The sequence below is a fragment of the Papio anubis genome, chromosome 8 (genome assembly GCF_008728515.1).
Source record: "Papio anubis isolate 15944 chromosome 8, Panubis1.0, whole genome shotgun sequence".
In the NCBI taxonomy this organism is placed as follows: domain Eukaryota; kingdom Metazoa; phylum Chordata; class Mammalia; order Primates; family Cercopithecidae; genus Papio; species Papio anubis.
The window spans coordinates 54,474,617-54,489,302 of record NC_044983.1 but is presented as its reverse complement, the minus strand read 5'-3'; the positions used below and the strand labels follow the sequence as shown (position 1 = coordinate 54,489,302).

At 37.8% G+C, this 14,686-nt stretch overlaps 1 protein-coding gene across 2 annotated transcripts in view; it reads left to right on the top strand.

Annotated features, from left to right (window-relative positions):
* TOX (thymocyte selection associated high mobility group box) overlaps positions 1-14,686 on the top strand; it is a 309,872-nt gene that overhangs the window by 267,615 nt on the left and 27,571 nt on the right. For both annotated transcript variants that reach the window (XM_017962033.3, XM_021942355.2), the window contains one exon: positions 9,368-9,598. In XM_017962033.3, coding sequence (XP_017817522.1) covers positions 9,368-9,598 — 231 coding nt within the window. The remainder of the gene's footprint in view (positions 1-9,367; positions 9,599-14,686) is intronic.

The window sequence follows — 14,686 nt, the reverse complement described above, 5'->3', positions numbered from 1 at the left end:
TTTAATCTCAAATATTTTATATTTTTAGTTTCATTTGGTTCCTTCTCAAATGAGTTTGGACTTCTTTTTTTAGTTGCCTGCTCTTTACCCATGTATTTAATCTCTTTTATTCTTTTAAGCATGTTAAACATATTTGTTTTATACCTTATTTTGCTAATTTGAATACATGAAGTATTCTGAAGTCTGAATATGTTGGTTTTAACAGCTTGTTTCATTTTGCTTTTCGTACTTTTGAAATGAGAATTAATATGTATTAGAACTTTGTAAGAATTCTTTTAGAGCTTGTTTAAAAGTGATTTCTCCGGGGATGATTTATATTTGTTTCTGCCACATATTTTGAACCATTACAATTAAGAACCACACTTGGCCTGAATTTTTTAGACCACCCACAAAGTGTATGTTCAGGCTACAAATCTTACAAATGCTGGCTTTTGTTTGTGAATGAACACAAGAGATTTTGTTCCACTCTTCATTTGTATCAAAGTTCCAGAGCAGCCATTCTTGCATGTTCCAGTAGGTCACATACAAGGGAATGTTACTTCACCCTTGCACTGACGGTCTAATTCTTTTACCTCTTGATTTTAACAGGACCTCTCCCATTAAACATCTTGCTTTTGGCCAGGCATGGTGTTTGTCTTCTGTCTATTGCACTCTTAACTCAAATTCACATGAGGTTCAACAGTATCTTCAATATGAGAGTTGCCTTTAATACGCTGCGTCTTCTCTGAGTTCGCTTAGTTTTTGCCTTTAAGAGTTTGTGACTAATTTGCTAGTTCATCAATGCATGTGCTCTGCCACACTAGACAGAAGCAGGAGGTTTTTTTCTCAAAGCAAATAGGATAAATCACTAGAGCAGCAATTAAATAAGCCTTGAGAGTAGGAGTTTTTATTTACCACTGCTCTGAAGACAAGAAGACTCCTGGAATAAAGTAGAAATGAGGAACAGACAGGTTTCTACAAATATTAAGTGAAATCAAACAGTGTTAGAACCAAATGTCACGTCACTTTATCTAACTAGCAGTGGGACAGAATACTTAAAACTGGGACTTGGAAGTCTGGTATTTTCATCATTGAACTGTATTTATATTGTAACTGTTCACTTTATATAGTATAATGTGTATGATACTTTTAAAGAATTTATTAGACCACAGCAATTAAACTAATGTATGCCTCTTATTTATTTAAAATAAAAGTATCCTATTTGTTAAGGCTGAGCCTAATAAACTAGTTCAGGAGAAAATGATAAAATTTAGTCAGACAGTTAGTACCTGATTCCAAATCATCTTTCCTGAAATTTATTCAAGTAATAATTTTGCCAGGATATAGACATACCCTAGATGACTGAGCATACTTTATTCATTCATGGAATAAAAACAAAATGAGACTTAACATAGCCGCCTGGCATTTTATTCAGCGGGACCCCACCTCAACAGCTTGCCTTCTCTGTAAGCCTGTAAAAGCCCTCAATCCAAAAGAATAAGAAGTAAACATATTTCCCTACATCAGCAAATTTAGAAAAGACCAAGTGGATCTCATAAAATTGATAAACTTAACCAGTAGGTATATAAAATAACAACCAACCTTTTTTCTCACTTTAAAGTGATTTTTCTGGACATTAGCCCAAACTTCCTATTTCACATAAGGCCACTGAGTGCCTTTGCTGAACTCATTCAAAAGTCATACTCAGCTATGTTTGGCAGAATCAAAGATCCTTAAAAATGAAATTGCTTTACAAACTATGACACTGATACAATGCCCCACACTTGTGAATCATTTCAAAAGTATAGCACTTCATATGCATTTTTCTGTAATTGATGTTTTGAGTCATAGAGCATATCGTTATTAAAGATAATAATAAACCCAATTGTAAAATGAAAGAAGTATTACAGCCTTGCTGATTTCACAGTAACTAGATGACTTACTTTCCATGCTTATTTGAATTTATTCTCATAAGGGGATTTTAGATGGCATAGTTTAGAAAAGAGAGAATGAATTTAAGTAGCAAAATTTTCACTCACTGAAACATCACAAAAAGTGCTGTTATATGCCCTGTTTCTATGGAGAGGAGTTTATAATATTTACTTTATATGATAAGAGTTATAAGTGGAGTTCTATGTTGTTTGTTCAGCCTATTATGCAGATGGTGCTTGATTAAAATCTATTTTAAACTACAGCGATTACTGCAAGATAGTGTGCATTAAACAGCTCTCCCAGCTCCATTAAAGGCTTTGGGACCGCGGCAGTTTATTTTAAATATGCTTATAGACGTTTCTAACTTCTCCAGGGACATTTCAATATCAGTGATTCTCTTTCCTTGGTAGTCTTATCTCCTGTGCTCTGGCTTCTTAAGAAATACTATTATCTAAGCAACACTGTTAGCACATGCTTTTTTAAAGTGAAAGATTATTGTTTTCTTGTGATAAATAAGTTAAATACGTCTCTATAATTAACCAATAAGACATGACAGGGGTGAATTACCAGAAACCTTCGGGCACCTCTAGGGATTTGAGAAATAAATCTATGTCTTACGAGTAAGTTACATGAAGCCCATGTATCTGTGTAAAGCTTATGTGTAATATTTATTTATGAATAATAATTATTTAGGTATTTGTGCACTTATGTATTCATCAGGGCTTTAACTGATGGTGAAATCAGTCTGTGGGTAATCAGGGTGACATTTAGGGCCTCAGCTCATCCATGTTTTAGTTGCTATGATTTTCATACAATTTTTATGTGTATTTCAAATTTTCTTTGCCTCATAAGTCTAAGCCTTTGCCCGGTGCTATAGAATACCAGAGCAGAAATGTAGAATGATCCATTGCATATAAAACACTGTACCGATGCTATGAAGGGTGTGAAGATTAATGGGACTTGCTCCTTACTTTCAATGTGCTTGTCATCGTGAGAAATTCACATTTTTGCATTATATGGTTTCTTCCATATTCTAGAGATTATGATGGAATAAAATTTAACTCTCTAGTCTTAGAACCCTGGTAACTTTACAAATACGGTATGTACTCTCGAGCAGTGTCCTGTACAAAATACTGTACTGTCTAATCCAGTAACTGCTAGTCATGTGTGACTGCTTCCATTTAAATTTAACCAATTAAAATTAAATTTAGAAATTCAATTTCTCAGTTGTACTAGCCACATTACAAGTGGCCTAGAGCCGTATGTGGTTAGCAGCTACCCTTTTAGACAGGGCAGAGAGCATATCTATCATCCTAGAAAATTTTACGAGACAGTGTACTCTAGACTTTAAAAGTCAAGGCCTTTCAGAAAGTTAGGATTTAAAATTATAAGTTTCCATCCATCTATGCAAGAAGTCAGGATCCAGACAATACTCAAAATTAAGGTCCAGGGACAGATTATAAATCCATTTAGCTAATTTTTCTACCACAGTCATATTTATCATCATTGTGTTTATTCCAAATAGTTTGTGGTCATAAGAGCCAAGTATCTTTCAAAGTGCATCCGTTACTGACATGAAAATGGATCCAAATTACAGCAGCATTTCTGTCTTCAAGGAGGCTTTGGACACAACAGTGATCATGTGTTTTTCACACATGTGATGAAGCTACTTCCAAAAGTAGACCTTACAAATTCCCAGTTCATCACACAGAATCTAAAATGGCAGCTCATTTCTGCATCCTTTCCACACAAGAAAAACGAAAAATAAAAAATAAGATCCCCACAGATCAGGGGGCAATGCCCAGTGTTCCTAAGACAAACAGCTTTATATTCCATAGAGCAAAACCCAACTACTTGGGTACATGAGAGATCAAACTACAACAAAACTATTCTAAAGAGCAAAGATATTGTGAATACTTACTAGTCCTTGATACAAGAACATTGAGCAATATAATAAACAATTCCCTCCAAAGTACATTTTATCTCATAAAAAATAGAGATCTTTCATGCATAGTTTTTCCCCTTATGTAAATCTTCAGTGGAAGTCAGGGCATTGTCTTAGATATGGTTCAGTTCTATGAGGGCAATTTTATAAATGGTCAGAATATTATGATCCAAGAATCTAACTGTGGTGATCTAGTTTAGTTATTGAAGGAGAGGCAGTGAATCTTGAGTAATGAATATTTTATGTGTATCCTTTAGATTGGTCTTCTCAGATGCCAGTTTTCTTGCATGGCAGAAAATTCCAACCAAGGTTAGCATGAGTATTTAAAGGGAAGGCATAGTGTGATATTAACTGAAAGCAGATCAATATGCTCTTGTTTTTAGGCATGGCAGAGACAAAGATGATGTAATCTGATAAGACTGGCTGGTAGTCTGCTTTAATGGGGGCAACACCATAGCTTTACAGTCTAGTGCCTCTCAGGTACTCAATCAGATATACAATGGAAGCCCCAGAGTTACACTCCATAATGCATAAATGATGTCTCCTGAGCCTTGAAAATGTGGAGGCAGAAGTCATGAAATATTTGCTTCTATTAAACAAAACTTTAAGCAACATTGCATTCAGCTAGCCCTCCAGGACAAACCAGGAAAATAGGTAAAGCCTCCAGGCAACTAACAAAATGGATTGGCTGCGTGGAATTATTTAGCGTTTTCTATAGGGTTGCTATCCATTGCCTCAAAATGATAACTGGTGGTTTTCGTACGATTGAGCCTCTTACTGGCAGTAACAAGTTCTCCTGCTTCTTCAGGACATCTCTAAAAGTAGGGCCTGTTGTCAAATGCAAGAGGATGACTGTCCTCCTATCTGTTACAGCAAGGAATCACACATCCAGTAGATCTAAAGCCTGTACCATACTGTCCAAATACCAACTTAAAAAGGAGGTAAGCATGATGATCAGTGGTTCAAACAAAATTCTGGACAATGAAGAAAGGAAATTCTCTTACTCCATTTTGTGCCACTGTAACAGAATACCTGAAAGTCGGTAATTTACAAAGGACAGAGATATATTTCTTACAATTCTAGAGGCTCAAGAGGCCCTTGGCGAGAGCCTTCTTGCTGTGTCATCCCATGGTAGAAAGCAGAAAGACAAAGAGCACATGTATGACAGAGAAAGAGAGAGAGAGAGAAAGTTGTCTTTTTTCTGTCTTTTTTGTTCTATCTAGGACCACAGCCTATGAAAGGGTGCCTGGCCACATTGAGGGTCTATCTTCCCCACCCAGTCTGCTGACTCACCCCAGTCACCTCTGGAAACCACCCTCACAGACACACCCAGAAGTAATACTTTATCAGTTCTCTAGGAATTCCTTAATCCAATCAACTTGACACCTAAAATTAACCATCACAAAAACTATTTAAATAATGTGGGGAAATCTTTTAATAAGAGCATTTAAATTGCATGATAGGAAATTTATCTCTATGATTGACATTTGATTATTTTCCAGAAAGATTGATATAATCTGTAATCATGGAGATTTCAATGTGTCAGATCATTAATTTTTTAATTAAAATTTAAAATAAGTCTAGGTAATATTCCATATGAATAAGCATTCACTTATTTCTGTACTTTGTTCCCGATTTCTCTCAATCTTTGATGAAATATGAGGATTACTCTTTTTGTAGCTTTATTGAGATATAATTGACAAATAAAGTTGTATGTATTTCAAGTGTACAGCATGATGTTTTGATATATGTGTACATTGTGAAATGATTACCTACAATAAGCTAATTAACCTATCTATCACCTCACTTTTTTTTAAATGAGAATGCTTTAAACCTACTTTCTTAACAAATTTCAAGTATACAACACAGTATTCACTATAGTCATTGTGCTGTATGTTAGATCCCCAGAACTTACTCATCTTATAACTGAAAGCCTGTATCCTAGACCACTCTATCTTTAATATTCTTCATTGTGGATCTTGTTGACTCCTTTTTTCTCCTTTTAAATAAATATTTTATGATTGTGAATGTAAGAATGGCCATGTTTACAAAATATTATCATTTTGCATTATTATTTTTATTACTACTATAACAAATGTTAAGCATTTACTATGTATCACATATCAGGTAGCACCATGATATGTGCTAGTGAGCAAAACCAGTGCCTTCATAGTGCCTACACGCAGACAGGAGTAGATCTAACAACCACATACATTATTGTATCATTACAAGTTTGATACGTGCTATGAATGGAAATATACAGAACTAAATAAGCTTGACTTAAGTTTGAAATATCTTTGAGACTTGGAAATAGAGATGTCAATAACAGTTGTTTCTGTGTATGCAAAACTCAGGGGAAACATGAACTTGACAACCATCCACCCACAAATAGTAATGGAAACCCTGCTTACGTGTGAGATCACCTAAGTGCGCTCACAAGAGAAGGGAGTTTACTGCAAAACAAATCAGGAATGCTACCAATTAATGGCCAGGTGAAAAAAGATGACCCTGAAATGATTCTGGAAACATCAGGGCCAGTGAGGTAGGAGTAGAACTCAGAGAGGGTGATGTTAGGGAACCAGTGGGAGAGAGGGACCTCACAGTGAGAATCAGGTAAGGGGGAGACACACGCATCCACTGGATTCAGCAGTGTGGCCAGTGGAGATCTAATTGAGAGCTAAGTGACAGGAAAGCACACTGAAGTAGGTTGCAGAGGCTGCATCAGTCCAGCACAGCCAACCATTTGGAGGAGTTTAGTTGTGAAAAGGAGAAAAATATGGCCATGGGTAGGCTTTGGGCACAGAAAAATTTTGCTTGTTTGTTTTGTCTCTCAAGATATCGAAATGCCAGTTGGAAGAGTAGAGTTCAGAGGGTGTGACTGAGGCCAGGCTCCCACCCCTAGGCATCTGCTTTAAACTGTGTAGAGTAAGACCTGGGCATCAGGGTATTAAAAGCTGACCAGGTGACTCTAATGTGCAGCCATGTTTGAGAAGCACCATTCTAGGTCATATATATGCCTATGTGTTTTAATACAGCATTGTTATGCCAGTTTGTCCAGTATCAAGCACCAGACATGCTGAGTCTCTGACAGATTTACATGGTGGCCAATGACTTCACAGGATCACCTCTGTGATCCATCTCAGGGAAGTTATCATCTAGCGTTAATCTACATTAGCTTGTCAACTTGGTTCACAGCATCCTGTCCCCCTGGGGTTCTTTGATCTGCTTCAGTAGACAATTTCAGAATGATAATATTTTTAGTAGATTGCTCAATAAAGACAAAGACAAAGAAATCACTTAGCTTTTTCTTATCTCTTTTTGGTATATCTTTCATACTGATTATAAGGTATCACATATTAATATTAAAGTATTTTCCATCCACTCATTCAATGAATTATTTTGAAAGTTTCTACCATGTCATAATTGATATTTGAATACCTTTTAAAGTGCTACACATATGTAAATATATACCATCTTAGTCATTATAAGATGGTGCCATACCTAGTTTTCACTAGAGGAAACAGAGGCCCGGAGAAATTAATTTAACCAAGGTAACAGCTAAAAATAGTAAAAAGAGGGCATGAAGCAAGGTCCTCTGAAATCATATCCACAGACCTCTCTGTACATCATGTTTCATCTCCAATGGTGGCAGTTATTTTACACAAATACCCCACCTAGCAATTTATCTAAATAAGATATATATTACATTATATCTGCAGAGAGAAGCCAACTACAACCACCACAATAGAAGGTGAGGGTACAGAAGCTGCCTTGACACTTCGTTAGTGGGCAAGGCATGTGGAAATTGAATCCTTCAGATGCAGCCCTATTTGTATTCATGTAGACTCATATTAATTTTAGAGCTGGAAATAAATCCTATCCACAATGCTTTATTTTAGAGGTGGATGAATTACTCTCACATCTAGTTAGTAACAAAGATAATATTCAAATGCAGCCATCTTAAATATGTTCAATGTGTAATCCCAGTTGTATCAGAATAACAATTGAAATTATCAAAATATTCATACTTTAGGAACATGGGAGAAAATAGAATCTACTTTTAAACTGAGTAAAAACCTGTTCTAGAATGCTCTAGAATCTAATTTCTGGAGGTGCACTCTCCAATATGGTAGCCATTTGTCATATGTAGCTATTTAAATTTGAAAAGTTAAAAATTTAGCTCCTGATTAACTCTAGTCACATTTCAAGTGCTCACTAGCTTCATATGGTTAGTGGCTGCCATATAGAATAGTGCAAATCGTAGAACTTTTCCGTCATTGGAGAAAGTTCCATTGGACAGCACTGATCTAGGGTCTAGACCATACCATTCTTTAAACCATGAGCATCGCTGGGTTTTCCTGGCAGCATTCCATAGACCTAGGGGCAAAGTCAAAAGCCATTTGAATTTATTTATTGGACATGCTGCCCCCAAGGTTTGAAGGCCGTAATTAGAAAGACAAGGATGGCCAGGCACGGTGGCTCATGCCTGTAATCCCAGCACTTTGGGAGGCCAAGGCAAATGGATCATCAGGTCAGGAGATCAGGACCATCCTGGCCAACATGGTGAAAACCCATCTCCACTAAAATACAAAAAATTAGCCAGGTGTGGTGGCACGCGTCTGTAGTCCCAGCTATTGGGGAGGCTGATGCAGGAGAATCGCTTGAACTCAGGAGGTGGAGGTTGCAGTTAGCTGAGATCATGCCACTGCACTCCAGCCTGGCGACAGAGCAAGACTCCATCAGGAAGGAAGGAAAGAAGGGAGGGAGTGAGGGAGGGAGGGAAGGAGGGAGATAACTTCCTTAGAAGAAAACAAGTTAGATTGTTCATCCAATGGTGTTACTACAAGAGAAATCTGCTGTTGACACAGTTACAGTGTAAGAGAAAAAGTTAGGAATGTTAAGGGATTATATTTAATAGTGAATAATATAAAAAGAGCCAACTTTTTTAAAAAGCTACGTAAGTGGGGCCGGGCGCAGTGGCTCACGCCTGTAATCCCAGCACTTTGGGAGGCCGAGGCGGGCGGATCACGAGGTCAGGAGATCAAGACCACCCTGGCTAACACAGTGAAACCCCGTCTCTACTAAAAATACAAAAAAATTAGCCGGGCGTAGTGGCGAGCGCCTGTAGTCCCAGCTACTCGGGAGGCTGAGGCAGGAGAATGGCGTGAACCCGGGAGGCGGAGCTTGCAGTGAGCCGAGATAGCGCCACTGCACTCCAGCCTGGGCAGCAGAGCGAGACTCCATCTCAAAAAAAAAAAAAAAAAAAAAAAAAAAAAAAAGCTAGGTAAGTAAAGTTGGGAGTAGGATGAATATGAAGACTACTTGAAATATGCAGTTTCATCTGGAAAAAAATAAAAACAATAACAAAGCAATATGTCCCTTAGAAAAGCCTGTGTTTGAGTGATGTGAATGGGTGAGTGTATGTGTCTAAGTCTCAAAGGAAAACAACAATATATCTTGTCCCCAAATTGTCTCAGTTCCCCTATAATTCTATTTTTATTTCTCTTTCAGATCAATGGTGGAGAGAAGCGGCCTGCCTCCGATATGGGGAAAAAACCAAAAACTCCCAAAAAGAAGAAGAAGAAGGATCCCAATGAGCCCCAGAAGCCTGTGTCTGCCTATGCGTTATTCTTTCGTGATACTCAGGCCGCCATCAAGGGCCAAAATCCAAATGCTACCTTTGGTGAAGTCTCTAAAATTGTGGCTTCAATGTGGGATGGCTTAGGAGAAGAGCAGAAACAGGTAAGGGATTCCCAGCGGAGTGGGAATCCACATAAGCTGAGATGGTGCAGTCTGAAGAAATGGCTTGCCAGGGCTTCTAGTAAATTCTTTAGATTCCAGAACAGATGCTGAGAATGTGTCCCCATCCAAACCAGACTTTCTGAGATGTTCACATAATGTTGTACTCCTTTATTACTCCTCCATAAATAGCATGTTGATTCCTTTGTTTCAAAGTTTATATAGTGTAGATACTTTTAGAAGCACTTTTACATATCTCAGCCAGGATTACATTATTCCTTAATGTTGCCAATGTGAACATAAAGACTGAAAAAAAAAGTCCTAAAAGTATTTTGGAAATTGTCCACACCTCTCTCCAGCACTTACTATTTACCATTTTGTCATCAAAACCCTCTTTGCTCTTTGCTAAATGAACCTCAAATTCAAGGGTTTCCGCCCCTAGCCATTCCCTAAAGACTGCCGGGGGCTGTTATTCAATCCCCCATATGTTTTTACACCATATTTTTAGGCCGTGTTAAATGGGACCAGATGCCTGGTTTTTTCATTCTCTCATGTATTGCTGTGGTGTGACTGAGGACCATGCTTACGGAAGGTCACGTGAGACACCACGGACACAGCACAAATGGCTCAGAGGTCTTAAAGAGGACTGGAGTCACAGAGAGAGTGAGGGTTCAGTGAGAGGATGGAGCACATCTAAACAAAGAAGCAATGTTGATCCCACATTTCTAAACCAGGAACTAGATGGCCATGGTCACCATCTAAAAAAATCTCAGCATCACAAAGAAAAATTTAAAAGCATTCTCATTAAAATAAGTGATTGAAATAACTATGTAGATGCGGTTTCAGCCACTGCAGAATTCTGAATTGCATTAATGATGAACTAGTCTCATATTTTTTTCTTAGAGACATCAATCTTACCTTATCATATCCAGAAATTTTATAAAATACAGAAAAGCCCACACCTATTTATGCATCTATAAGGATCTATATATTGTGTTGATATTATATATTAATATCTATAAGGTATAATGTCTTATAGTTTTCAAAGCACTTTTGCATGATTTATTTGATTTGTTCTACTCAAAACTCATAGATATACAGGGAAATTATTACCCAAATTTTGCAGATTACAAAATAGGGCCATATTAATTAAATTCATTCATTTGTTTATTCAACAAATATTTGTTGAGCACGTATGTGCCAGGCAGTGTTCTAGGCACTGAGGATAGAACTGACAATAAGACAAACAGAACGCCATCGTGTTGAATGATTTATCTACAATGACATACCTGGTACATAGAATTACCATGAATAAAACTTGTCACTCAACTTACAATGCTTTTCCTAACAAACCCTATGAAATCAATGATGGGGATAATGACAAAACCAGTTGCTAAGGAAACATAGAACTTGCTCTTTCAGGTCCCTCCATTCTCTCTTTTCTGTAAGTCAAAACTGTCTTCTGCTATCTGAAATCTCTAGTATTTCCCTACGTCCTTTTCAAGATTGCCAGCCTGAAGGGGTACTGTCCTAGGAAAACACACAGACCTGCCCTATGGAGCTCTGTGTTGCAAGAGTTTTCTTTAAGAACAGGAAACACACCACCGAAACGTTCTCTGCACACTCGATTAAAATGCCCACTCACCATAAGAGGGTAGTTGACATTGTATTATGAGATTCTAATTGAAACCTAACATATTATTGCAGAATTTTAAAGCTAGTTTCTATTCTAACTTGGGTCAGTTTGCTCTCACACTGCCAAACCTGAGGTGTGGTTCCCAACTGATGTTGGACAATCAGGGCGAATTGTACAGTGACTTCACTTCTCCATTCAGCAGAGCCTCACTGAATGAGAAACTAAGTGTATTCCAACCAGCAATCCCAACCCCCTCCCTGTTCCCTTAATGTCACCTTAAGGCCTCCCTGCTCCACCCATGATGCCACGTATGAAGACGTAGATCGCTCTCTGCTCCAGTAAGCCCTCTGTGCATTCTTGAATATGCACCTGGATTCAGTACCATAAACTTTGTTGCTTTGTGAGACAAAATTTCCTGGAGAAAGCATCCCAAAAGCAATTCCCTTCCCTAGGGATTGGGTACAGCAATTCTTGTTTATCTGAAGACACATGATTCCCCTGTGAAGGCTCAGCCCCTCTTCCCTACCTAAGACTCAGTGACTGAACTGGGAGTATCGTTTCAAGGCTCATTTGTGCCTCTTTAGTGTCCACTTTGCCAAACACTTCATTTCTGGAAACATCAATCGCCTGCTCTGCCACTCACCTTACTTCTCTTATCTATCATCTGACCCCAGTTACATTTCATAATTATTTTCCATATTCAAGAGCAGTGGTTTTTAAAGAGGGAGGTCTGCAAAGGCCTTCCCTAGCCCATGACTGGTTCTTTACATTGTCAATATTAAAAAATAAATCCCTGTTCTCATGTTTCTGATGGAAAAGAGTAATGTTCTTATGATGAAAATCAGGTAGTTCCTCAAGGCAGTAAATATCAGGCAGCAGGTTTCTTCCCACTAATTCTATTATACTCTTTATTTTTAATATAGGAAGAGGAGAATATTAAGGTAGAATATTTTGCATTCATTTTGTCTGATCATCAAAGTTATTTACAGACCCCAAAAGTATAAGATTCACTACTGTCATGTTAAAAAGAGAAGTCACTCCCATTTTCCCATTCTGGCATTCAGAATCGAGGCTGGTCTCCCTAATGTGGATATAATTATGATTATGTGCAAGGCTTTTTAATTGTATACGTATGATGGCAAATATTTTTCTCTTTCTCTTTTGTATGTTACTCTCTTGCAGGTTTCATATGTTGCCTAGTTTAGTAAGTAACTTGTAATGAGTCTACCTTTGGGTTGTCTCTCAATGAAAATAGGGTTTGGGAGAGCAAATTCATTTTATAAAGGATAAAGTTATATAATAGTTGACTTATATAAATCATTTGGTATCATAAAGCAATTTCTCAATCAAAATCCACTTGCTAAACAATTATGCCAAGATTGAGAGAAATAAATTTTTTATCTTACAAAAGTAAATATTTTAAAATTTGAACACTTGTTTAAGAGTTACCGAAACAAGGCATTGGGATGACCAAAACAGTTTTAGTCACTCTAAAATGATTTGTCCCCATGCTGTATGCTCCTTTGACTTCACAGAAGTCCAACGTGGCCTATCATTTGCAAGTAAAAGATGATCTTGCTTAATCAAGAGAGTGAGGCTGCAGATTATGCCAAAAGATATGGTGTAGGATACACGTTGGATGCAGGCCTGTGCCAGAACCAAGCAGGGAGAGGGTCAAATTAATGAAATCAGACACTGCTTACAAAAGGGAGCACACTGCACCGGCTGGACCACCACTCTGCTGCTTCGCGGCAGCCCTTCTCTAGCAGTTTGCTAGAGTCATCAGCAGAGCAAACGTGCCTGCCTGAAATGCACATTTGGGCATCCAGAAAATTTCAGCAAAATATCCCAAAGTGTTATAATAGTAGATTACCACCTGTTCTCTCCCTTTATGTTAACTCATTGTGCCAACATACAATCATATCTCCGTTTCAAACTTAAATTAATTGTGTTTTATTCTCATTTAATATTCAAGTTGGGGAGCACACATACTGCTATGTATTTTTAAAAGAACATTCCTGGAGCAGATTCGAGGCATACTATTAAAATTCAAAATTTTGGACAAATATGCGTGTTACAGAACCAACCATGTGATGCTGTTGGCATTGTGTAGGCAGCTGGTTCCGGTGGAAGGCTAAGATTTCATGTGCCACAATTGTCCCAAAATCCTGTTGTCATCATAGCCCACAATTATGAACAGCTACAAATATAAACACAAACTGGGAAAAATGGACAAAATTATTGATGACTTACTGGGGGCCTCAGAAAATTACAATATTTAAAGGAAAAACGGCTATTAGTGAGATTACAATTGAATGTTTTCTTGACAGCCAGAGGGAACATGACTAATAGAGCTGCTGTGTGTTTATATCACATGCTTCCTCATTGTGGAGTATAGGCGGGAGTAAGAAGCCACTGCAGAAGGGCAGATCTTTATTTTCAGAATCCATGGTGAGTGAGAAACAATATGTACTTTGGTTTCTGTGAAGAATCTTTCAAAGAAGAGAAATCAAAAGGAAGCTGAAAGAAGCGATAAAAATCCTCAAGGAACACAAAACCTCCCTTATGAATCATTCCTACCAAAGCCACTGAACAAACTCCACATATCAGAGATCTCCCCATTTTAATACTTTGGAAGATGGTACTGAATCTGGAATGGGAGCAGAATTGTGTTTGGGATTCCAACCGGGGGTTTTAAATGCTAATGACTCGTAAGACAATGGAGAGCCCATTTCTGAAGCATACTAAGTTGTTTAAAAGGCACCAGATGGAGAAGGAAATAAAACATAAGTATTGCTGTGATGTTGGTCTCTGCTACTTATCTTTCACTGACTGGAACCTACAGAGAAAGAAAAATAATAAGTTAACAATATCACACCCTTTGTATTAGGATCCTTGGAGTTTCAGCAACCCTCAGCATCTTTATTATGAGGTCCCAGCTAAATTTCCTGTCTACCTCCATTATTTCTGAACTCTCTGATTCTGGTCATTGTAGTGGAGGATCTGGGTTCACAGTGACAATACAGAACAAATAAAACCCTACAAAATAAAAGAGCTCGTCCCACTTTGAAGCAGAAAGGGTTGGTCCAAAGAGCTATAAAGTGTTCTTGGGTCCTTTTTAGCCACGGCAAGCCGGCTCTTAAGTGAAAAAGGAAAGTCACCTTAAATCAGAACCAGATGTAAATGACTAAATGAACCTTAAGTTCCTAATTGGAGACACAGTCGGGCTGTAAGACATTTAGCAAATTACAAACAAAATGTTCTTGTTTACATTACATTAAATGGCTTTAAAGCTGCAGCCAAAGAGCTAAATAAACATGCTGTTTTGCTAAAAATGGAGTGGAAAGCCTATTCAGAGTTTAGTGTATTCAGGAGAAACCACAGCCCACGGTGCCCAGAGCGTGTATTTTTGTAAATGCTAGCCCTGTCGTGGAAGAGGGGAGTGGATTTACCTA